The 26,135-nt window shown below is 46.1% G+C and overlaps 1 protein-coding gene across 5 annotated transcripts in view; it reads left to right on the top strand.

Moving 5' to 3' along the window:
• PSD3 (pleckstrin and Sec7 domain containing 3) overlaps positions 1 to 22,363 on the top strand; it is a 118,398-nt gene extending 96,035 nt beyond the window's left edge. For 3 of the 5 annotated variants that reach the window (XM_040579427.1, XM_040579431.1, XM_040579430.1), the window contains one exon: positions 5,546 to 15,257. In XM_040579427.1, the coding sequence (XP_040435361.1) occupies positions 5,546 to 5,758 (213 nt within the window). In that variant the 3' untranslated portion in view covers positions 5,759 to 15,257. Of the gene's footprint in view, positions 1 to 5,545; positions 15,258 to 19,280; positions 19,421 to 20,331 lie in introns of those variants that run through there. The other 2 variants (XM_040579429.1, XM_040579428.1) reach the window with 2 other exon arrangements.
• Positions 22,364 to 26,135: the final 3,772 nt, after the last annotated feature.

The following is a 26,135-nucleotide window of genomic DNA, read 5'->3' as shown; positions in this document are numbered from 1 at the left end:
TTGTCTTCCACTGTATGTTCTGAAGGAACTGCTCCTCTAAAATTATTGTCATGGGCATGCCTCATCAGAGCCATTTGTGTTGTGTACCCGTGGGCTAGATGTCAGGACGAGCAGGAAAAGGGTAGAATTAAAGATCATAGTACTGGGTGATGCAGCTTAGGCAGTTGCATTAAGACCTTGTTCTGAGTATCTGACAGCAGCTTTTATCCATCATGGTGTCTGCCACATTGCAGGGCTATGTGGGATGGAGTCAGCAACCCCAGCAGATGCTGGTATTTTTCGTGGCTGCCCCACTGAGCTTTTTCCCCCAGAACTGAGAGTCAGTGTTGCCTTGAGTCTGAATGGATCTTGCTCTAGATAGGTGCTGCCTGGCAAGGAGTATCTATAGTCTGAAGAAGACAAATACCAGGTAAGACAAAAGTCAGAGGGACTACCAGAGGAGATGCTGGAGGCAACACAAGCCTCCAAAACTGAAGTAAGCCCCCTGCCATGTGTTACATGAGTTTCTTCTGGAGGAGCTCTTTTTACTCCTGGGCTTGACTGGTTGTATATTTTTGCTTTTGCAGAAGATTATAACCGCCTGGGTTTGACTTTGCTGTAGCTCTGGGCTGCATTGCATATGGTGAGCTTGAGGTGTTCTGCATAGATGTTTTGCTACTGTTTTGTATAGGGAGCGGAGATGGCCAGTTTGTTCTTCCACATCTCACACACCTGAAATGATCTGAGCAGCAGTCAGATAAGACAGTGGTGGACAGGACTGGCAAGCAACAGGAGAGACTATATAATCAATAAAATAGGACTGAAGTGAGGTGATGGGGTAGCTTCTATGGCTGGAGTGCTGTCATGAATGGGTACAGACATTTCAGAAAGGACAGACAGGGATGGTGAGAAAGGGATCTCACCCTTTACGTGAGTGAGTAGCAGGCACGCATTAAACTTTGCCAGAGGAAAGGTGATGAGCCAGCTGAGACCTTGTGGGTCAGGATTAGCAGGCACACCAAGATGGGGTGTCATTGTGGTGGCTGTCTGGCAAGCCTTTTTAAAAAAACATGAAGAAGCATTGTGTTTGCAGGCCCTGGTCCTCATGGGGAACTTCAGCCACCCCTATATCTGCTGGAGGGACAACACAGCAATCCAGGACACATTTCTGGAGTGCAGTGTCAATAAGTTGCCAACACAAGTTACTGAGGAGCAGACAAGCAGAGGCACTTTGCTGCACCTCTCACTTACAAACTAGGAAGAACTGATTTGGGATATGAAGGTCAGGGGCAGTCATGGCAGCAGCGACCATGAGATCTTGCACTTCATGATCCTGAAAGGAGAGAGACAAAGTAAAAAGTAGGATCACAACCCTGTACTTCAGGAGGGCTGACTTTGGCCTGTTCAGGGAACTGCTTGGAAGAATCCCGTTAGATAGGAACTTGGGGAGAAGGGAGCTTTGGGAGAGCTGGTCGCTTTTCAAGCATGGCTTCGTCTAAGCTCAGGAATGGTTCACCCAGATGAGCAAGAGACCAGTCAAAGATGGCTGAAGGCTTTCATGGCTGAACAAGTTGCTCCTGGCAAAACTCCACCGTAGAAGTGTGCAGGACATGGAAGCAGTGGCAGGTGACACAGGAGAAATAGAAACACTCTCCAAGCATGTAGAATTCCATTTAACCCATGTGGAGCTGAATCTGGCAAAAGATGCGAAGGGCAGGAAGAAAGGTTTCCAACAGCAGGAGAATTAGGGAAAATATGGGCCCATAATGAGGCAGGGGACCTGGTTACAGAACAGGGAAAGACCAGGCTACTCAGTGTCTTCTTGGTCTGGGTCTCTACTGGTAAAACCAGCCTTCAGCGGACACAAATACGTAAGCCCAGTGAAAAAATCTGGAGCAAGGAAGACATACCCTTGGTGAAGGATGATAAAGTTAGGGGATATTTAAACTGGACCTGCACAAGTGCATGGGATCTGACGGGATGCGCTCATGAGTGCTGAAGGGGCTGGACTGATGTCATTACAAGGCCACTCTTGATTACCTTTGAAGGGTTATAGTGATCAGGGGAGGTCCCTGAGGACCAGAGGAAAGGAAATGTCATTCCTTTCTTCAAGAAAGAACAGGAGGAACAGGCTGGTCAGCTATTTCTCAGCCCATGGGAAGGTGATGGAGCAATTTCTCCTGGAAATCGCTTCCAAACATGTTAAAGACAAGAAGGTGATTGTGAGTAGTCTGCATGGGTTTATGAAGAGGAAATCATGCCTGACCAACATGATAGCCTTTAACAGTGAGATGTCTGGCATGATCAATGAGGGGAGAGCAGTGGGTGCTGTTTGTTCTTGACTTTAACAAGGATTTTGACATTGTCCGCTCTTAACATTCTCATAGACAAGCTAATAAAGTGTGAACTATGAAATCGACATTAAAGTGGTTTGGAGACTGAACAATCAAGCTCAAAGGGTTGTGATCAATGGCACAATGTCAGTTTTGAACATGGTGCTCAGATATACAGAGCAAGCCACACATTTTCACTCTGTGGGGTTCTTGTGCAACCTGGGAGAGCAAAGAATTTCTTGGCTTTGTGTCCTTGACATGAAGTTTATTTTCTATCACTTCTAGAAGCATGATGAGTTAGGATGAAGTGTAGGCTGGGATGTTAGATGATTTTAGAAAAATTGATGGAGAAGGAGATTGTTGTGGGGTTTTTTTCTGTTTTCTATCAATTTTATCATGGTGGTCTTTAGAGAAATATTTCTCAGGTACCTCAGTACAAACCAAAACAGTACAGCCCAGGAAACAAAAGATGTCTTCTTCCCTAGTGAGAGCCTTGAACAATAATTGAACTGTGCAGTTCAGATATGTGATCAGCACTGCAGGAGTGCCTGCCTAGGCAGGTAAGGGGTGGCACCAACTTCAGCTGGCACAGATTTTGCAGGTCATGTTGAACTATTAATAGGCAGTTTAAAAAAAGAAATTAGAAAAGGAAAGGTGAGCTAAATGAAAATCCTGAATGGAAACTTCCCCCCAGCTTTGGGGTTTCCTCACCTTCCCTTCAAAAGAAAGACATGGTAGAGTCAGGCAGGAGCTGGTGACAGACCTTGCTGCATGGGGTCAAATCAAAAGGGCAAGAGGCAGGTGAGACAGCATGTTGTACTTGGCTTTTTCAGGCTGAGACTGCAGACCAGACCTTGCATCTGTCTACAAAGAGCCATGCTGATACATCTCCAGAAGCACACCAGAAGGGCCTCTGAGTCCCAAAGGAAGTAGCATAGTCCCATTAGGAAGGAAGAAGCCAGGTGCCTTTTCTGTAGGCCTTTGTAATTCCTGTTTTCACCCACTGGCGAGACAGTGTTTCCTTCTGAAGGGGGGTGAACGAGGAGGTGCCTGGTCCTTGTTCAAGGGTGCAGCCAGGAGCATTTCTTCTTGCTGGTGTCTTTGCTTGTAGACACCAAGGAAGGAACATTGCCTTTTGCTTGCTGTCTGAAGAAGTACTGCTCCAGGTGATGGCTGATAAATTGCAGTGAATTTGTGGTTTGAGGGAGATCTTCAGAGTGCTGTCACGAGAGAGATGAAGCTAGAAATTTGATGGGTGGCTACCTCATCTCCTCTTTATTATGTGCATTCAGTCTTCAGAGATAATGTTGTAGAAACTTCTGAATGGTTTAAGTTTTGTTTTCGTACTTTCTTGACAGAATCTTCCAGATAATCTCTTTTAATGGAAAATTTCCATCAGCTTTAATGCCTAGCTTCAAATGTCACATCACTAATAGAGCAAGTTGGTTGCAGTTGCAAATGCATGGTTTAATTGTGAAATCATGAGTCCACAAAGTCCAGGGCAAAATGGCCATTGCCAGACATACAGGGCAGAAGATGATCCTGGATTTCCATTCTGATTGCTGGGTCTTGTGACCCTAGTGATGTTTACTGGACCAAAAAAGAACAGAAGTCCATACGGAAGTCCCTCTCTCCCTTGATGAATATTACATCAATCCCAGGCTTAGAGCACTGGCTTGCCTTCTGTTTTGCAGAGGTGTCCCGTTTGTTGTGTGATGAATCATTCATCACCCCAATGCATCATCATCATGGTTCTGCTTGCTGTTTCTCCATTTCCTTTTTTATTGAATGACACATCTTACCTGCTTCATCTGTTTGTCTCTCACATTGTGGAGCTGGAGCTCCAGATATGGAATTGATAAAAATGCTTTTTATTTAATTTTTAGCTGGATCCTTTAATGATCCTCCTCTATGAGGTGTTGCTTATTCAGAGACTCATTGGAAACCCAGTCATGTTCTCTCCTTCCCGCCCCCCCCCCCCCCCCCCCCCGCCCCTTATATATTCCACACTTCAAAGCAGTTACCAAGCTTTTTGACTTCTACCCTTGAATAATTGTTTTTGAGAAAACTTCATTATTTTATTGTAATTTGGAAGAATTTTTCTTAAACACCTTTTCCTCTGTCAGGAACATAATAGTTTGGCAGATGTTTTGCCACTCTGAAGTATAAATTAACAATCAGTGCAATGTTTACATCCTCCTTCCCTGGTCCCAGCCCACTGAGATCACCTTAATTACAACGCCTGCACCACCTCTTTAGTGGATATGTCAGGGGCAGGTTATTACACAAATCCCAGGAGCTGGGTTGCTCAGTTCTCAGGACCTCATGCCCCAGCTTCTGGTTTTGAGGCCCTGCAGGAATCTTCTGTTAACGTACCCTTATTTCTTGGTTGCTGTGGTATCCTGTGCAGAAAGATGCTATTGAGGAACACAGAGCAAAATCTTTAGTTGGGGTGGGAGCTCTCCATTCCAGACAAGGAACAGAATAAGTGGACATGGGGCACAGTAAAGTGAACTTTTTCCAGTTGAAAAATACAAGCGTCTAGAAAGAGAGCAACCTTCATCATTCACAATGAGTGGCCCTGTCAGGGGAACATGCTGTGCTGCTGTCATAGCCCTCTCATCTGCTCCTTTTTAAGGTCTGGACTTGCAGAGTATCCTCTCACAGGCTCAGTGGTGGCCTTAGCAGGACCATGCTTTGGTTTTTCCCCCGTGGACTGAAGCAAGGAAAGCAGGACCTGCTGGTGGGAGTGGAGGGTTGCAGGGGAGAGCTGCAGCCAACCAGAGCAGGATTTTTGTTGTCCCTTAGTTTGCTGCACTTTATTTCTGTGCCTGTGTGGGGCACATAACATCTTAATATGTGTGAGCACAGAATATGACCCAGCGTGACTATGGTCAGCAAGCTTTCGCTTGATGGTGTTACTTGGAAATCACCACGCGCTCCAACTAGCTGAGAGCCACTGTTCCAGCAGAGCACCAGGATTTATGTGCTGCAGAACTGAATGCCTCTAAATGCACACCACCCCTGGGCTCAGCCTGCCTGAAATCCTTTTTGTACAATGTAATTTACATTAACCACCATTGTTCGTGTCCACAGCAGGTACCATTGTTCACATCCATATTAGGCTCCTGGCTTTCAAGGCCAGCAGAAACCATTAAGTTACCCAGACATTCTCCCAAGTGCTTCTGCAGACTTTCTTCAGACTGATTGGGGCCTTTCTTTTCATTTCCCAGAAAAATCGCTATGAGATTTATGTTGGCCTTCTGAAAGAAGGGGTGAAGGAGCTGCTGAGCGGAGGAGAGAACGATGCACCAGGACTGAAGAAATCCCACTCGAGCCCTTCATTGAATCAGGAGTCTCCAGTCAGTGCCAAGGTGAAACGCAATGTCTCGGAGAGGAAGGACTACAAGCCAGAAACACCCAGCATTAAGCAGAAGGTCACTTAGGATGGAAATGACAACTAGGGGAACAGCCATGCAGCAAAGTACCGGTGGTCAAAATTTTTTCATTTAATAACCTGTCATTCACAAAAAATAAGTGCATCTGCCTGAATGGGGTGTTAGTGACATTTTCTATTGTATATTTTGCTGTTTCTGTGCAGATTGTGGGAGATGTCTTTGCTCCTGCTTTGCTTTGCTTTGTTAATTTATCATTTAGCAGTTGAAGCATCGGGACTTTTTTGTGTTGTTCTGTTTCTAAAGGAGCTGGGGGAGGGGTAGAGCGCTGTGACGTATATTCTGTCTCTTCCCCGTTTATCTCCTCCCATCGGCATGTGGCTTTCATATCTCAAGTCACTTGTCACTTTATTTATGTGGTGGGTGGGAAAAGTAACTGGACAAATGCTGCAGTGCTGTATATGCAGGCTGTAGCTGTGAGAAAATCTGTGGGAATGGGCAGCTGCAGAAGGCTGGGAAGAGCCTGGGATGCTGGGAACGCTGGTTTCCTGACAATACAGAGCATGTTAGTACTGGTACTTAGCAGCAGGTGCTACAGTAGTCACTGTTGCTTGTCGTTATTGCATTGACCCTGGACCCACGAGTGTAAACGAATGAAACTTGGGAACCTCTGGCAATGCTGGGATGACAGCATTGCAATAATTTGTTTCCTTCCAAGGAGAGTCTTCTCCTGAGTTAGCAGGCTGGGAGGTATCCAAAACTGTGCTGTCTTTGCAATCAGAGAGATTAGGGATCACCCAGTCAGAATGAATACCTGGGCTTTAAATTTGTTTGTGCAGGAGGCTGCTGTAGATGTCAGCCATCAGCATTGTATTGTAAAGATAAAGGGCCTCTGTGTAGTTTTTAACTATACGCTCTCACTTAGCTGCTATATAGAGCCTTATGATCTATTGTACCCTGATACTCCCCTGTCCAGGAGTTTCCTTGTTGATGTGCACAGATAGGTGTTTGCAATTCCTGTGCTAGTGACAAAGCATTTTGCCTTTTCCCTTCAGGAAGGGATTCTCCTCAGCTCTCCATTTTCCTGCTTTGGCTCCCATAGGCGGAAGAGGCTGGTGCAAACTGGAGAAGGGGACAGATGTGTCCTCACTGCAGGCCAGTGTGATGTTGTCCTGGCTACTCTGTGCCTGGAGTAGCCTCACATCAGCCTCAGCTTTGGCAGATCCTACGCTGCACCTGCAGGGAAGCAGCCTGCCTTCCAGCTCACGTGTACTCTGTACCAGGCTTTCAGAGAGAAGCACAGGACAGGGAAAGACCACTGTGAGTAGAGCTTTCCATACCTGAAAGCCCTGTTTGTGCCACAGACCCTTGGGGTGGCCAGCAGTCTTTAGGCACTGGGAGTAGAAAGAAAAGAAGAAATAATTTTCCTACTTCCCAGCCCTTCTTGCCTGGGCAGCATCATGGCTCTGCAGAGAGCGCTGGCTCACCTGTTACTTAACACACTGGGTTTTAATCTCAGGTTTGATACTGGTCCACTGGGTGAGCTCGGACAGGTCTCTCCCATTTTGCCGCACCCTTCCCCTGTATGGAGTAGTACAACCGAACTGGCCTTTCCCACAGAGCACCTTGGGAGGTAATGTTGAGGGCCAGCTGAAATTTGTTTGTTGCTGTTATTTTTGTTGTGCCTGGCACAGGACAGATTTCCTGATGGATGCAATTCTTAACGCATATATAAACATCAAGATCAACGCAAGGGCTGTTTAGAAACGTGCTGGTGTTTCCAGCCGAAGTAGTCAAAGGGCCACACATCAAAAAAATTACTGCCTGAGTGGTTTGTGCTTTGCCAGACTTCCCGAAGTCAGTTAATCTACCTTATTGAATTGCCAGTCTTGTGGGCAGGACAGGGAGTGATGAAAGAGAGAAGGACCTTAACAGCCCTGTGTGACTTGCCTCCCCTGCTGAGGACCACTGTGCAACAGCTTTCCTGGTGTTGTGCTCGACAATGGCTGTAATGGAGATGCTGCGGTCTCAGATGGTGGGAGGTATTGAAGCAAATCAATCCTTGCAGTTGCAGTCCAGCAGCAAAACCACATGGGACTGTTTCCACATGTGATGCTGGGACGCGCGCGCTCACATCTGGCATCTGCCGCTGAAAGTGGCCACTCTGCGCCAGAAGTCAGGAGGTTGGCCCTAGCCCAGGCAACACTGCTAAAACTGCGGAGTCCCCGGTAGAAACAGCCACTGCTTCCCAAGCACTGGGGCTTCGGAAGTTGTGCATGCTTACTACAATAGAGCAAAATGTTCAGCCCTCTTCCTGAAGAAGAGAGATGCTTTCTGCTGCTGGAGCCAAAGTGGTGTGGTACAGCATGCTAAGTTAGGAGACTCAGTGCAGACAGGTGCATGATGGTGCTCATTGGGAGGGGTTCTTTGAATTAATCAAGTGTGGTAGATCAACAGCTCACAGAGGGGAAACAAAGCCAGATCGCTGCAGCTGTTCATCATGCTCTGGTGGTTTAAAACAAACAAGCATAAGAGAGAGAAGAAATTCATTTGGGGAATGCCAAACGCACATTTGAGAAGAAAACTTGTTCTGTCTTAAATAACAGGGTTAGGAAGCATGCGGCAGAAACAAAAAAAATTTGTGCAGATTTGTAAATGGGCCCTGCTTGGCTGTCAGGGTGGGGTTGTCTGGATGAGCTTTTTCAAGGCAGGCTGGAACATGCCCAGCAAACCTCTTGTGATTATGGAGTGCAGTGCTTTAAAAGGCAAAGAGGTGACATTTAACATTTTTCCCCCAGCTTTTAAAAATATTCTGCATGCTGTAGACTGCAGTTAAATTGCTGAGCTCAAAAAGAAATTATTTCTCTAAAATGCGTTTCCCAGCTTTGACACAGAAACTGGATAATTCCTCTTCAGAGTCATTGCAGAGGAGATCATTCGAAGCAATGGAAGTCAAAAAGTAAACTACAAAAATGATGATTTTTTTTTCATTTTTCATTATTTATTCTCTATTTCCATGTATACTTGTAAACAGCTTAGGGTATATTTTTTTAAGTCTCATCTGGGCTTAGAAAATGCAGTTTTTCACTGCGTTTTTTAGTCATTGAACATTTGTTGAGCTTGGAGTACTCTTGGTGAGACTGCTGAGGTGTGCAAATTAGTTTACTGAGAATTTGTCAGGTTCTGCTCAAGTTTTAATTAACGCTGTTTTGCCCCATTGCTTTACAAATTCTAGGCATCCTAGGCACCCATATGAAAATGCACATTTCAGAGGCAGAGAAAAAGGTGATCCTGTTGTGAATGCCTAGGGCTGTTCCTAGACTCCCTTAGGAATGGGATCATTTACTCAGCAGCACCATAATTTGCTTGCCCCCCAACCTTGACACACCCCACCCCACCCTTGTAAAGGGTGGGGGCAGGTTCTCAGGAGGTCAGTGGTGCATCTTCTTGAGTGCTTGAGTGGTACCACTGAGAGTCTGGCCAAGTAGCTTTGCATGAGACCCAGTACCTTGCCTTTCTTTGCTGAAATGTTTGCCTTTAGCAGAGACCAGTGCTTGACCTCAGTGATTCAGCAGCTGCTGTTGCATGCAGTATGCAAGGATACTCTGCTGATTTCCAGCCCTCCTCTGGGACACACCATGCACCAGAGCTTGGTATCAGCAGAGCAGCCTGCCGCTTTCCAGGGGGGCTCAGTGTGAGCAGGACTTACCGGCAGATCACTACAAGCATGTGTGTGTAACCCAGCCTTTGTGTCAGTGATGCAGAGAGGCGTCATCCTTCCTTGTCATCCTCCCTCCTGCAGTGTGCAACCATTGCTCAGGCAAAGCCTTGCCTGCATGTCAAGAGAGGCATCCCCCCCTCTCAAGATGCAGGCAGAGGTCATGGATGGATCCATCCTACTCTGAAGCATTGCTGGTTGCTAACCCTCCAGAGGCTGGACCATCTCCTCTCCTTGACTGAGGGAAGAGAGGCAGGAAAAGGTCTCACTGAGTTTGTTGCACCTCACAGAAGAGGGGTTAAGGAGAAGGGCAAAACTGCCTTCCCCCTCTCCCCACTCAGTGACCAAAGCAGGTATGATACTCTCCCAAAGCCAAAACCACACTCTTCTCCAGGAGTCACCAGGATGCAGGGATCTGGTTGAGATGGTTTTCGTTCAGCAGCAGCTGCTAAAAGAGTCTCTTTGGGGCGGCTGTGTGTTTGTGTGCGTCCTGCAGATAAATCACGCATGGACCAGTGAACATGACTACAGCTTTTAAATCCAGTATTTATGTTGTGTCTTTAATTGATGTAGAGAGATAAGTCACCCAGCAGAGTGATTAATGCAGCGGAGCTGTGGGGGAACGCTGTTCAGCTGCGACGCTGACTCAGACAGTTTTTTCATCTGTAGCCAGCCACTTGTAAATGGTTACCAGAAGCTTTTTAAGAGCTTGTAACAGCTCATCACTTAAGTGTTTTCCCTCTGATCCCACCTGCTCCCAGGGTGCAGTCTGTCCACTTTTGGGGGCTCTCCTGGAGAGCAGTGCTGAGCACAGCCCTGCTTTGAGCAGGGGTTTGGACTAGCAGACCTCCAGAGACCAGAATTGTTCAGTGATTTTTCACAGCTACAGTGCCTTCTGTAGTTCTTCTGGCTTGAAACAGCCGGTATTTTTGTCTTTCTCCAGTGCAGGAGTGAGGTTCTTGCTTCATTAGAGCAGCCCCTTCCATGAGGAGGTGGTTGTGGCAGTGGAGAAAGCCAAAGGCAGGGTTATCACTGGGCTTCTGGAGGCATTATATGGCAATGTTCTTGAAAGCGGGGAAGGCTTTTCTCTGCAGACAGCATACCGCTTACCATCTCTGCATTCTCCATCCCTAAATCAATTTTGGCCTTATCACAGTTAGTCTGACAGCTCCTCCTCCTTTTCTGTCAAGCTGCTCCTGTCTGTCATCTTAGCACCTCAGCTGCTTCTGTATAACAGGTCTCTTTCCTTCCATGCTTACAGCAATCTAGAAAATTTGACTGTCCCATCTTGCCTTGAGAAAATCTGCCCTGAAGCAGTACTGCATTGAATGGATAACCCTGTGAACAGCTTTTTCATTCTGCTCGTTGGTAGCCTGTGTTTCCAACCACAGTTATAGCTGGGAGGTGCGAGACAGAGTTTCAGACTGCCATGATCCTCTAGCATTATGCTGCAGGGACACAAGGTCCCCCCTCCCACACTCAAGACCAGACAATTGAGGCATTCCTAGTCTTGTTTCCAAAAGTCTCAGAGGCAGAGGCTATAGGCACAGGCAACCCATGCTGTGGTGAAACTTTGAAATGCTGTTTTGCAAGGAGCTGGGTACTTTCCAAATCAAATGGCCATACATTTTGCAGCCTTTTGGGGAGCTGTAAAAAATGTTTAAAAAGGAAGAAAAGAAAAAAAAAAAAAAAAAAGAGAAGCCATTTTCAACCAGTGTCCCCCAAGCACAGAGAAATTGTATCCAGGTTGTTAGAAACGCCAGCTGCTTTTGCAGAGACAAAGGCAGTATACACACTTTATCTCAAGCAATGTTCCAGCTTGTTCCTTCTTTAAAATTTTTCCCACTGTTGCCCTCTCCAAGGCTCTGGGATGTCACATCAGCTTTGAGAGGGCAGTTGTGAAGTCTACATTTCTCTCCAGAGCATGACCACAGCTCCCCAGCTTGTGTTCCCAGCATTCGATACCTAGGCTGCCTAGAGGGGTAAACCAACGAAGCTGTCTCAGAAATTGCTTTGAAAGAGCTGGTCTCCAGCTTGTGCTTTTTAGAGGATATTTTTAGTGCATATAGGAAGCAGTATGCCTGGCCTCTCCTCTCCTCTCTCCCAGAGCTCTCCCAGCAGCATAGGTGTAGTATAGTGAGCTGCTTCACCTGGAGCTTCACTCTGTGGGGCCTGAACATTTGCTCTACCAACAAGAGGCTTTGTCAGCATCCAGAAAATGCTATCGAGAGAAGTGATACCACCTAAGCTGAGCACCAGTGCGCGGGACAATACTTCCTTTACAGTCAGAAAACTAGTGCCACCCTCTGTGCTTGGTCACCTGCTGGGCACTGTGTGCTTGAGCATTACCCTCAGCGCTGGGGGTAATTGGAAATGCTGGCTTCCTTTTTCACCTGCATTGTGCTTGTTGAGAGACTGTCCCTACCACCTGCTGCTTTTCTTCCTTGTGACAGCAGCACCCTCATCCAGGGATGCCACGTTCCTGTTGTAAGGTGGCTGGTTTAAATAAGAGCAAGGAGGACAGGTCCTGGGGAAATGTGTATCTGCTCTCCTGTTGGCAACATCCAGTTGAGCAGTTCAGCACTCTCCAAGGTACCTTGGAGAGGATACCTCGCTTGTCTATTTTGTTAGCTGCATTGAGGCTGTATTTTAATTACTAGAGCAGTTCCCTTAGCAAATGCATGCAACAGCTTTCCATGACTTTGCTGCATGGTCAGAAGGAGCAAATTTAGGCCAGCCCAAAGCGTTCCCTGTGCTACGCTTTGAGCAGTGAACTACTATGTAAAAATTATAAATGTTTAAACAATGAGGGACCTCCCATGGCATCTGCTGTTAAATCTGTGCCAGGAATCAGCTGGGGTATAGGCCAGAGGTTTATTTGGACTGAGGAAAAGTACATCACTTAGCAATGCAAGGATTGAAAGTGCTACAGACTACAAGGGCAGGATTTTTCACTGACATAAACCACTGTAATTGGTAGCCACTCTGAAGCGGTGGTCCTGTATGTAAGTCACTTAAATGAAACCAGCACGAAAAGTTACTTTTTGTCTAAGCAGGCAAGATTTCAGCTTCTCCTTGGGTAAGTGAATATCCTGGTGTAACCACAGAGCAGCTAGCTAAGCTGCTGTGGAGACTTGTTTTACACAAAAAAACTCCCCTGAGCCTCTTGCTGGGAGAAGGGAGATGGATGATACCCAGTCTATGTCACTGTACAGGGCAAACTGTCAGTGATATAAGTCTTAAATCACTTAGACGCTTATGAAAACCTCATGTTAATGCTGTCAAATTCTGAAAGGCTGTAGGATGAGAACAGGGGTGGGTTGTGTGCTGGTTTTTTTAATCTGTACATATTCATGACAAATATGTCCTCTTACTCAAGGTTGGGATTATAACTTGGCTAAAAGAAGAGAGTTTTTTGGCAGTTTGGTAACTTTAAAACCACTACTCTTTGTATGAGGTACAATCTGAGACTTACATTACTTGGTGAACATGTTTAAGTGATGCCTATAGATGTGTGTACATATTTCATAGGTATAGTACGGCTTCTGTGGCTCAGCACTCCAAAGCCTGCTGTTCTTTTCTGAGGCGTATTTTGGTCAAAGCACTTCAGCAGCTGCAGGCTTTGTTAGGTTGCTTGTTGTTCTAGTTCTCTCAAATTAGGTTAAACTGTCATCAGAACTTCTGCAGATTTAGGGTATCCCTTGAGCTGCCTTGATCTCCATGTGTTGTCCGCCAGGACCTGCCTGTTATTCTGCACGTCAAAAGCAAAGGCATATATTTCAGAGTCTAAGTAAGGATTACTGGGTGGGATTTTCTGCTAGCTTAACACTGGGTTGACTCTCTCCCTGTTGATGTCACCCAGTGCCTGCACCGGGAGCATCTGTGCTCACTTCTGAAAATCACACTCCGGGGATCTAATACACAGCTTTACTTCTGAAAATGTTGACCTCGCTCTGTGAAAATTCAGCAAGGGGACATCATGTTCAAAAGTGTCCAAGGAGGACAGGTGCCTGTGATGTCTCCTGTAGATACGGCCGTACAGCAGTAGTGAGGGTTTCTTTCTGCAACTGTACAGATTTTTGAAAGAATGTCTGGCTCATCAGCCAGGAGAAGAAGAGCGGCAGGGCTGAAATATCTCTGGCATCTCATATGCCTCCCAGAGTTTTCCCTTGGGAGATTAAAAAAACTTTTTAACAAGTTGCTGGTCTAAGTAAAAAGACGTATGGAAACCCAGTGGGTTTTCCTATTGTGCTCTAGTCAGGGCAACACTAGCATTATCTGCATTATCCCTGGAAAGGGAAAGCAAAGCCTGAGGGTAGGTTTCTTACCTGGAGTCATAAAACTTGTCATTCAGTTAACCTTGAAGCACTTGAGCAACCTCAGTGAAGCCATGCCTTTGTACTTCACTGGACCATGGCCACAGTGATTGTGTTTTGCAGAACTGAGACATGAGTGGACTGTAGCTCAGGATAAAATGAAGAGGGACAACCCCATCACCTTGCTTTGGGCAAGCTGTAATCCTGCAATCCCTTTTCAGGCACAGAGCTTCTCCCTTGGGTTACCTGCCTCCCATGGTGATATAGTGGGAAGATGGTGGTGAGCACTGTCACACTCAGAGGCACAGCTAGAAAGTGTCAGTTGCCCTCCACCTGAGCTGCTGCAGAGTTGTTTTTCATTATGCCAAGAAAGGGGACTGAATTTTCAGTTATTGTTGCATGATACTCAGCAGGGAAGAGTAACTCTTGGTAGTGGTAGTGCACAAGAACATTTTGCACATGTGTGTACACACACCCTGTGCGTCTCTTATGTGCAGACCTAATCTTACAGGGCCTGAGAGCAGTCCTTGCAAGACCTTTCCTGTTGGTGGTCTCTCATCCCTTTTGCCAAGTGTAGGAACCTTCTTTCTGATAACCTCAAATGTGGTTTACTTTCATCACTGAATCGCTGGTGTATTTTTCATGCAACACACTAGAGACGCAGTCCCGGTCTCACTGCTTGTGGTAACTTCTTGGTCTGCTGTGAAGCAGCATTGAGGTAGTCACTAAATCTTTTCCAGCGGCGTGAAACTTGCTGCTCTGACTCTTGGCATGGTCATTGTCTTGGGTTTGAGGCTGTCCCACCACCAGGGCACCCTATTTTGTCCCTGGGAACATGCATGGGCAGAAAAGCATACTCCTCAGTGATCAGAGTCAGAGCTGTGCAGACTTAAGTCAAGTTCATGGGAGATGTGTTCACGTGCTGCTGATGTCCATGAGGACTCAAACATATACTTGCTTACAGAGATGCTTTCCTGAAGCAGAGTTGTCACTCTTTTCTACAGATACTACAGGATGCCCTCCCTTATTCTGCTTCATGTAACTGGTACTAGAACGATCATTTCTTGATAAATGAAGGCACTTAATCAGTCCTCTTCCCCTTGGAAGAAGGATTTTTGGGGATATTGTTATATCATTTAAAATAATATTTTGGATTTTAAGTTTACATTGCTTTATTTTTCACTTGAGGTGACTGTATATAAATATTTTCCTCTATTTTATCATTGCTGATAAAGTAAGCCTACGGTATACAGATAAATAATTTGCCTTTGATGTATTGAAACTGTGAGATATAAAGTAGACTTCTCTCTTGTGTCCATGTTCCTGACGATAACTCTGTTCCTCTGTGTTTTTATAAGTTGGAATAAATGTTGCTTACGGGCAACAGAGAGCCTGCAAGCTTCCCAAGAATTTTTATGTAATTGAAATCAAGCAACCCTAGTGAAGGATCTCACATACGTATAACAATATATGTATATGTACAAACTTTAGAAAGAAATAAACCAAATGTATTTCATCTTCTGCAGTTGAATGTTTTTTATTGGAGCCTTTATTATTGCTTCCTATGAGTAACAGCATGAAGGTGGCTTTACCGGCTCATACAGCAGCTTCTGGCTGTCCTGCTCGAGAAGGATACAGACCAATGAGCTGGTGCAGCTGTTTCCCCAGTGCACACTTCTGACTTCTGTCAGTCAGCAGTTTCAAGGTTTCTTGAGCTGGAGGATGCACGTACAGTCTGCCTTACAGAAACATGGTCAAGACCTGCATACCTCTGCCAGGGCAAAGGCCGGTGCAACCCCACATAAATATATAGCCGACAGTCCTTACCGAAGGAAGCATGAGGAGGCACGTGGTTGGAGTAACCAATGCAGCCAGCGTACTGCGTGCAGGCTAGTCCTGCAAGAGGGCAGATCTTAACTTTCACACCTCTGCAAGAGGTTACCTCCCCTCCAGGCTGTTGCAGGGTATGTAGCCTGCAGAATTATTACTACTTAGCTGTGAAGAGACACCAAGAAGAGAATTAACTGATCAAAAATGGGTTTACCAGCACATGGATGGAACAGGGAGACTGCAGCAAACAGCTGTTCAGAGATTATTGGGAGGTGACCTCAAGATTTTTTATGAGGCAGTTTGAGGGTGCCATCAAGTTTGGGAATTGCAATTGGATTGGCCTGGTGGATGGGAAGCAGGGTTCCATGAGAGAGAGAAAAGCTGTACACTAAAGAAAAAGTGGGAGTGCAGAAGGACAGAGGTGGGAGTGGGTAAGAAACAATGGCTGTCCAAAGTGAGAGGAAGCAGGCTGTACAACACACAGAAAGCAACAGCCTTGTGCTTGCTGTTCTGGGGTTGGACATGGGAAGATAGGATACTGTGTGGAGAGTGAGTAACATGGCAAATGAAGAGAACATGTCCAATACCAGGTGGGACGTGGAGAAGCTTTATAGTAGAACTGGAGACAATAGTAGGGAAGACATGTTTTTTCTTACCAGAATCTCTGTGAATGTTTGACCATCTTGAGATGATTGTTTCTTTGTATGTTTTCCTCCTAGAGACTCTGCATGTTGCCTTTAGATGAATAGCAAGACCTCCAGCACTTGAGATAGTTACGTGCTTTTTTTTTTTTTTTTTTTTTTTTTCCACACCATGCCATGGGGTGTCAGATTTTTTCATTGCTGTTCCATCCTGGTTACTTCAAAGCACTCAGGGTTTTTGGTTCCAATGCATGATCCTGGATTAGTATGTCTTTTATGAAAAGACTAAACAAAGTGGTGGTGAGGATGGGTGGGAGTGGGTGGCCCAAATGAATATTTTTACTGTGTCTGAATGTTAATGTCAGTGCTACTCACCGCATCTTTTCCTATTTTGTCTTCCTAGCTGACAAAGTCAACGCTGAGCATTTTCTGGTGATTTTCTGCCTGGAATCATTAGTCACGTCACATTGCTCACAATGCATTAAACTAGAACAAAATGACAGAACAGGTGCAAAGTGAAAGACAGATGCATTGATATTCATTTCATTGTCCATTTTCAGTTCAGGTTTCCAAGTACAGAATACAATTGTGAAGGGAGCCTGAAAAGGCTAGCTTGTATATGCAGGTGAAACCTCCACAGTCCACAGAAGCTACACATCTCTTCAGCTATTTATAAATAATGTAGCATGAGAGAGTGACTTAGCCCAAAAGTAAAGCACAGCTTGGTCTGCAAATGTCATGAGTATCTCTAGATTAGAAATGTGAAGCAAGTTCTTACCCAGCAGAGCACTAATGTATTGCAGTGGCCTCCTAAACGGCAAGGAAAGGGCAAAAATACACAGTAGCTTTTAAGGTAGAGTTTGAAGTGGAATTATATGATAACCCAGGTTTTTGTTTGTCAGGACATTGCATATTCCAGCTCTTTCTTTCCATGTTTTCTGCTAAATTGACGTTTCTCAATGTTAATTTTAGGGCATCTCTTCTAGTCCCGTTCCAAAGCTATTTTTGGAGTAGATCAGGTATGTAGGTGATGTGGGTCTTTGTTTTGTTGGTCTGCTCTTGACGATAAGACACAAAGACAAGGAACTTAACTGGAATGAGATAGAGGAATCAAGGCTAAGTAGACTGATTTACCTAGGAGAATGTGTAAGGTCATGTGTTGTTAACATGAACGGGCAATTTGTGGGGAGGTTTTGGCCCCCTGTACCCAGGCAGGGATATCAAGAATACTGCATAAGGCTGAGATTGCCCCAGCAACAACTTCAGAAACACCAGACTTTGGTACAGATTGCTGAATTGGGCCAGCGAGGAAGAAGTAACAAGGGATGTGCTGTGTCTTAGGGAGGAACTTGAGCAGAGAAAGAGGGGGATAAGTGTGGCAGCAAAAGTTGTTCCAGAAATAGAAACAATGATAGGTAAGGTAGAAAATCAGGTAAAGAACAAAGGACGAGGCAGTCTTCTGAAAGGAAGAATGCAGGTGTGTACAGATGACAGTGATGCTGACTTGCAAACCCAAGCTGGCAGAACTCCCCATTGGGCTTTCCATCAGGTCTGTGTCTGAAAATCTCAGTGTGAGAGCATGAGCTGCAGAGTGATAGACTTCCACCCTGGTGGTAGGTCATGTAGGGTGGGAAACATGGAGGATTTGTAAGTGAATAGTAGATGTGTGTGATTCATAAGATTTAGGAGTGTTAGATTAACAGCTTTATAATTGTGTGTAATAGAGTAGGAAATAGTATAATTGCAGATTAGCCATAGTGGTGTGTTTATTTGAAAATTAGTATATTGAATAGATTGACCAGTTTCTTAGTAATGTGTTGGTTAATCACTAAATGCTGTAGTTTCCTAAGTCAGTTACATCTTGGTCTTGCAATACAAATGGAGGGAGTTGCTTCTTTAAGTAACGTTACACGGGGAGAAAGGCTCCAGGACAGTTCCTGCCTAGTCTTAACTTGCCTCAGCCACAGAAAGTTTAATGACTTAGACAACTGCAGGGATATTTGTAAAAATCTTTGAAGATACTGGAATTATTCAGGAACTCTGCCAGTGATCACAAGCACAATCTTTAGGTTTTTAAAGGATGAGTCTTGAGAATGCAAAAATAACAGTGAAAAGGACGTATTGGGAAAGGTCTGTGAATTAAAATCTCAGGGACAGACTTTTATAGTGCACAAGCATTGTGTTTTCTCAAAGAACATGTACAGGCACTGGTGGGCCTTCATCTGTGCAGTCTTGAAATGTAGGTGAAATATACTGTACAGATGGCTAGAAGACTGCAGAAGAAAGCAGAATATAGCACCAGGGACTAAAAACTGTGGAAAAGAAAATGGAAAAGATGGTTTGCCCAAGCAGAGAGCAACCATGGACTGTTTGAAAACCAGAGGCAAGACAAAATCTGAACAAAACTGGGGAAAAAAAGTATGGGAGGCAATTGAACAGTACACAGATTCAGTTACCACTTGGAGAAGACAATCCATTAATAAGAAAGGAACAGCCACCTGTGAAGGTTGCCTAATGCCTCCCTTTGTCCAAGTGTTCTTTTTGTGAAAAGTTCTTATGCCCCCATTGTTTGCAGAGGCACTTTGAACACTGTCAGGGCTGCGGTGGGGTCAGGAGAGTGTGCTGTGTGCTGGCCTTCAGGGAAAACTGCTCAGAGTTAGCCAAGATTGATATTCCGTCCTGTGCTTTGTAGCTTGGAAGACAGCAGCATCCCTAGGACTGTGCACTGTCAGCTGGATGGGGAATGGCTTTGCTGTAAAGGACAGGGAAAAAAAAGCCCAAACTCAAACTCTGAAGCCCATTTTCCCCTCACCACTATACAGAGATTGTTCAAAATACATGAGTTTGGGTGGTTTTCTCCCCACCCGCTGCCCCTGCCCCCCCAAATGTCTTTGTTCAGCCAGAAATCATCTTTCTGATCTGCCTCACCCTTTGATGCTAAGTTCAGGAGTGCAGGGTAGGGATGCTTTGTCACCTCTTTGGGAAGGTGAATAATTTTAGTCAGTTTGAGCAACCTTCTCCTCTCTGCCCAGGTGTCTAGTGTAAAAAAACACACTTTCTCTTTTCAGGGTAATTCCAGCCAGGACTTGTTAACCAAGATGTGTGGTTCTGGACACTTACTGTGGGTGCAGTCTTCAGCACAGATGCATGTCCTATCATTTGAGAATTGGTTTTGATCAAGGTGATGACAGGGATGCTGCTGAGAAGGGTGGGTGTGGAGAATGCCTCTGTCAAGCCTGAAGTGCATATGTGATACCCAGCTCTTGTACACACTGCTTCCCATCCCATCCCATCCCATCCCATCCCATCCCATCCCATCCCATCCCATCCCATCCCATCCCATCCCATCCCATCCCATCCCATCCCATCCCATCCCATCCCATCCCATCCCATCCCATCCCATCCCATCCCATCCCATCCCATCCCATCCCATCCCATCCCATCCCATCCCATCCCATCCCATCCCATCCCATCCCATCCCATCCCACCCCTGTGCTGGGTGTTCTGTAAGTACAAGTACTGAGACTGGGGTGGATGGAGCCAGGGCCATCCCTGGCAGCCAGTTACTGCATCCTTGGCTTTATCCAAATAGATGCTCACTGTGGCAGGAGCTCGCAGTGGGCTGTGCCTGGGGTGGGAACACTCTCCACGTCTGAGCTAAAACATCCTGCTGGGACAGTTTTGTGGGGGCCTTGCAGCCAGCTGATGATAGCAAGCACAGTGTAAAACCCAAGTCCCTATTACCACAGCCGTACCCACACTGCGTTTCTCAGGCAACTGAGGTGTGGGCGGCAGTTAAGAGGTTGTAATTGTTTCGGGGTGGGGGGGTGGGGTGGGGAGGTGTGGAGGGAAGAAGCCCATATACACACACACATGAAAAAAACCCAACAACAACAAAAAAAGAAGTGCTCTTTCTGTTTAGCTGCAATTTCTGACTGCACTTTAGACAAATTGTCAGAATCTGCATTCCCGTTGGCAGGGAGCCAGGTTCCCTGGCATGCTGATTAAACTGTGTGTGGGCAAAATGTAGGCAGATGATGGGGACCTGGTACACTGAAATCTTGGTGAGCTTTGTTTTCCATTGCTGCTGCTTTCTTTTTCTCTCCAAACTCCTTGCAGGCTAGTTTTCTGACCATCCCTGGCTGGATCTGTTTTATGGCCTGAACCTTCAACTTTGGGAGCTGAGAAGAACCGTGAAGCCACAGAGGCAGGCGCTCATGGTGCATAACCTCTAGCTGCTCATTCACCCGCAGGTGAGCAGATAACCCTCTTGAGTGCAGTGAAGCTATTGGAAGGACCAAAAATGCTGGGCTACAGCTGTAGGTGAATGTTGACCCTCTTCTGCGAAGGACCCAGCCAGCCAGCACAGTATGTGCTCCTGGTCCAGCTCCAGCTGGGAGCTCAGTCTGTGACAGCTCCTCTGAGGAACACTGCTTTTCTTCAGTGGGCTATGCTGCCCTTCCCCAGCCTGGGACACCGGAGTCCCCCTGGCTGACACCACAAGCAGCTCAGGAAGCGCTGGAGCTGCGGAGTTTAAGAAATTTCTAGGCAATCTGCTGCTTAAGTCTCACACTCATCCACTGCCTGGCATGTGAAGACTAGGAACTGTTGTATCCTTCCTGGGATATGTGTCTGCTTGTCATGGTGGACACCCTTGGTTTATACTGACTCATTTCTTCACTGAATTTTCATTTGGTTTCTCATAATTTCTCTCAGGGCTTATCAGCACTCGGTCAGGAAGGTAAAATGAATTGACAAACCTTTGGAACCACAGCGCACACCGGGTGGAGACACTTCTCAGGAACGTAACGGCTGTGCTCCACGGTGATTCGAAGTTGCTGCACTTCCATGTGGGAGCTGATGCCACCACAAAGGGCTTGACTGGATAGCTACACCTCAGGTGAGGTAACTGCTTTAAGATGGGTAAGCTGCACTGCACGGAACACCTTTGTGGGCACCCTGATCCAGACGCAGGGTGGCCTCTGGGCAGCCTAGCTTCTGGAGCAAGGCAAGCTGAATCCCTTTTCTAAATCTGAACATGCAGGCTGAACCCCTTTTTTAAATCCCACAGCAATTTGACTCACATATGTAGCTAATTCCTCTTTAATTTTGTAAGAGATCTGGCACAAACAAATCCCTAGAGGTGTTTTGTAGCCCTCTGGACTCTTGCTGCACTTGTGATTCATCAGATGTGTCTTGATGTTTAGCTCAGTGTGCAGTCTGACTGACGGGGCCTCCTTGCCAAGCGTTAGGAGCTGGAGAAGTCCTGCAGGGGCTTACACGTGTGAACTGTGCAGTCTGCGGCTCAGCCTCTCACGATTACAGAGGAGGGTCTGGGCCTCCAGGTAGGAGCTACCAGGAGGTTGAGGTGCCAGCTCCAGTACATTCTGGCCATGATCTGCCTCTGTGTCCAGGAGCCAAGGTGGTTTCACCCTCAAGCTTCCCCAGGAGTGGACCAAGACCAGAGCTGCATCTGTGCATGCCAGTTCTGCCCATATTGTGTAAACAGCAGACTCTCAAGGGCAGGGGCTTCGGCTGTGTACATTCATTAGTAATAAATATTAATCCTTATGATTTGCAAACTGCTTGGCTTTCAGAGACTGGTATGACTTTAATGAAAAACACACAAGGCCTGGCATGGTGTTTTATGAACCCTGGGAATGGTTTGACTTGTTCAAATGTATGCTTGGCTTTGAGTCACAGAAGGGATCAGTCAAAGGAACAGTCTTTTCTCTCTGATGCACCAAGGTTGATTCCTTGAATTTGAGGGGTTTAAATAGCCACTTGACACAAGCATTAAGGAGTTTGAGTTGAAAAATTCTTGATGGTGAAACCACGGTGGAGGCAACTGACCAGCTCTGGCAAGGTCAAGGAAAGATCACTCAGATGGTAAAGGCAGAGGACATCTACCAGCTTTTGTCAGCTGAGAACTGAGCTTTGGTGGGCGATGAACTATAGATTCATTGGGGTGCCAAACCTAGGAAACTTTCCCTGTAAATTTGCTCTGATCTGTCTGTCATCTAAATGGATTTAAAAACACATGAAGAAAACCAAGTCCACCCCCATGTAATGGGATTTTCAGGTTTGTCATTCCACTCTTGGGGACTCTGATTGTGCCAAAAGACATTAAAATGAGAAGGAATAAAAAGAACTGTGTCCCTCCTTGTCCATTCAGGTACCTCCTATTGAAGTACGATTTTTATTCCACATTTCCTCAGCAGGTATTCCTTGAGGCCTGGTGAGTTTCTGCAGTCCTTGCAGTGTCCCACCTTGAATGCCAAAATGCTGCTGCCATTGTTGCTGTTCCTCTTTTGGCTGTGATAGGTGTGAGAAAACTCCAGATTTGGTTGCTGATACTACTTTTAGTTTCTCATCCGAGTATATCATCCCTTGCTTATCTGTGCCCCTCAGTGCTTATATCATTGTGTGAACTGACCAGATCACATTGTATCCTCTCCCCATACTGTTGTCCTCTAGATGGAAAGTGAAGCACATAAAGCCCAGGTAATACGCTCACCCAGGAATCTGTGAGCACACAGAGAGGGTGAATTCCCTTCTCCCAGAAAAGGCAGTGTATCACTTTGTGTCACACTCCCTTTTCTAGCTGCCTCAGTACTTTGACAGCTTCATCCCCTTTACGAAGATCATCCCTTCTTGGTCTTATGTTTCATTCTTGCTCTCAGCTTGTTTAGTTCTGTGTTGCCATTAGAGAAAACTTTGCAACTGGCTGAATCTCTGCAGTTGTGACTAACACTTCTAGCACCTGTACTGCTCTCTTAGCTCAGTGCAGAACCGCAGTTTCTGGCCAAGCATTAGAACTGGACAAATAAATCATCACCTGAGTTCAGAGTACTGCAACGTGTAAGCCTCCCACACCTCCAGACTGTGGCTTTGCTCCAAAGGTTTGTACCCAAAAGGAAATTCAGAGGTAAGATGCTTAGTAGACTTTTTGCCATTAAATAGGTCAGGACATCGTGGCTGAGTGTGGAGCATGTTAGCAGACAAAATAGTTAGGAAAGACAGATAAAAACAAAAAAGCAGACACACTGTTATTTGCCCATGGTCATAACAATGTTACTGTTAACTGTTCTTAAAGCTGTTGTTATGCGCAATAAACAAAAATAGGGGCTACTTGGATTGAGGGTGGAGGTTAGCCCTGCCCTTGCAGTGGCTTCCATTCTGCCAGTTGAGAAAAGGAAAGCACAGCTTCAAACAAATCTGAGCACTAGCCTCTGTTTTCCTGCTTAAGCACAGTATAAATTATACAGCATTGGCCAACTCTCCTTATTAATTTCACTCTGTAAGCAATCATAAAACATTTAGTTTTAGTATGAAATATTCAGGTTCTTCTCTGATTGCTTTTGCATTCTTTATGTATAATTTAAAGAATTCATGAACACAGAAATTATTAAATACGGATATTTCAGATTACAACAAAGCTAAAGAGAAGGGACAAGGATACTGAAAATGGAAGGATTTACCAAAACTGTAAGAAAGTATTTTAAGTGCAAGGTTTTTTCTTGGGTAATGAAAACAAGAAATAGTCCCCAGTTTTAAGGCTAGAAATGACCTTGTTGATAACTGCCCAATCTGCAAAGCGCTGGATGGGGTTGTTGTTACTGGCACTAAGCTGTCATCATACCAGATGAGTTGCCTGACTTTGCTGTGCACTTTAGTGCAGCGAGTCCCAGCTTTTGCAAAGGGTGCTCCAGAAAAAATAACCCTGTGGTTCCCACACATTTGAGCTAGGAAAGCCCTGATGGAAAGATTTCAAGGGATCCACCTTGTGCCTAGGTAAACTGCTTCTCACTTGAAAAAAAATGTGCCACCCTTGCTGTGGTGTATCCTTGACATGTGCTGTGTAGCCGTAAGGTATTTGTACCATTGTCAAAAACAACACAAGAACTCCAGCAGGATGAAAGTGCATTGTTCTGATCTTTCCTGGTGCTATACACTTACTGGCTTTCTACATGTGTCCACAGACTGCCTCCCTTGAAATTGGCGATGGCTAGGTGGGGGTGCAGAGGGAAAGCTTGCAAGCTGCAAGTCCCCTTTGTGGAGGTGAGCTGTCCAAAGCTCACCGACTTTTCCAAGTCAGATTCCTGCCTGATTATTTCCAAAATGCCACTGCCCCCAGCTCTGTGCATGCATACATGCCCCCGAGAACATCCAAGTACTGTGTGCTTCTGCTGCCCCACAGCATGCCAGCATGTAGCACCCTGCTCAGAAGCCCCAAGCTGCAAGAGGGTGCAGTGCCTGTTTGCTGCCATGCTCCTCACCATTTGCCTGCTGGCTTTCCTGGCTACCTGGACTCTCTCTGCTGGTGCATGGCTGCAAATGCTTCTCTTGCCAAAATGTCTCATCTGAGCCCAGATTACTGGGGTACATCCTTCTTGACTCTCCAGCTGTCAGTCCCCAGGTGGCCCACTGTTAGCAATCCTGCTAGTGTTGTCCTCCCAGATGCCCTGAGCTGTGTAGGTCTGTTGGGAAATCTCCCCCATACTCAGCTGGTGGGCGGGAAGGTGGTGCATGACCTGCACCGTGGATGGAACAGAGCAAGTTCCCTGCCAGGTGCTGCTCGCTGGTGCTGCTGGAGGAGTCAAAGAGGTCACAGCAGCAGTGAGCAATGCTCCCCAGAGGCAGGGCGTGAGCTCATTTCCCGTCTGGGTGGCCACACAGGCCTGTCTGGCATGGCAGGGATGAGGAATTGGTGGCTATGGCCATGGATGCCCTTGGGGAGGGAGGGAAAAAGGCAGGATCCCCACAAATGTGCCAGAGCAGAGCTCAAACTCTGCTGCCAGCATGCAAAAGCCACTGTCACAGCCCAAGGGATGGTTGTGCTCTGGGCGAGAGGCAAGAGAAGTCTGCTGCAGGAAGGCTTGAGAGGCAGAATGGGCTGAAGGTCTGTGAAGTGGCAAAAAGCTGAAACTCAGTGCTGTGAAGAAGCCTGGCTCAAAGGAGCCTGGTAAGTGCTCTCAGCTGTCAGAGGAATGAGGGAGTGGGCAGCAGGGGAGGCTCATGCAGAATGTTGGGGCAAGGGCAACCTGGAGGTGCATTGAAGAGACATCACCGTATCCATCCCTTGCCTCAAGCCTCGGCCTTGAGTTCTTTTGCTGGTGTCAAGTGTCAGAAAATCATGAATCATTACTCAGAGCCTGAAAACGGATCCCACATCGCTTCAGGCTTCCCACCTTATTGTCTGAGTTGTGCCACAGGGTGGTGGTGGGGTTGGCAAGGTAAAAGAGGGTGAAGATCTTGCTAGATGGAGCTTGATGTTCCTCTGTGGCCAAAAAAAGTTGCTGCTATGATTATTCACCCTTTCCAAGGATATTAGTGTGCTGTAGGCGTATAGGGTTTCAAGAAAAGTGTTATCTGTTTAAAAGCCAGATAAAAAAAAAAAAAAAAAAACCAACCAACCATGTTCTGAATAAAAATACGAATTTCTGGAGAGCCAGACACCTATTTATTACCACTGAGAAGCCAAGTAGTTCTGCAAAACCTGGCTCTTTGTTGCTTCTTGTAGTTTGAAATCTGATGCAGTTGCAGATGGGGACAGTTCAGTAGTGAGAGCTTTCGCATGGATTAGTAGCACAATAGGCACAGGAGCAGAGGGAACAGTTTGTGCATTGCATCACAGCAGCAAAGGCAGGCATATGTGAAATATCATCCTCCCATCAGCCATGCAGGCATACATCTCAATTCTTTCTTTCTCAACTGGCTCCTGCTTCAGGGGGCAACGAGAAATGGAGTGCTGTGTTGGGAATGCAATCACTGATTGCAGAGGAAAGGGCAGTCCTTGGTGAAGTGGTTATCATTCACACCTTATGCTGGCCCCAGAAGAGCCAGAACTTAACGTTCTTCCTGAGCAAAGGGAAAGGAAGGATGGTGTGGGGCAAGCCACTGTGCATTTTAAACAGCTTTGA

This window comes from Falco naumanni, chromosome Z (assembly GCF_017639655.2).
Source record: "Falco naumanni isolate bFalNau1 chromosome Z, bFalNau1.pat, whole genome shotgun sequence".
Taxonomy (NCBI): domain Eukaryota; kingdom Metazoa; phylum Chordata; class Aves; order Falconiformes; family Falconidae; genus Falco; species Falco naumanni.
This window is presented reverse-complemented; position numbering and strand designations above follow the sequence as displayed.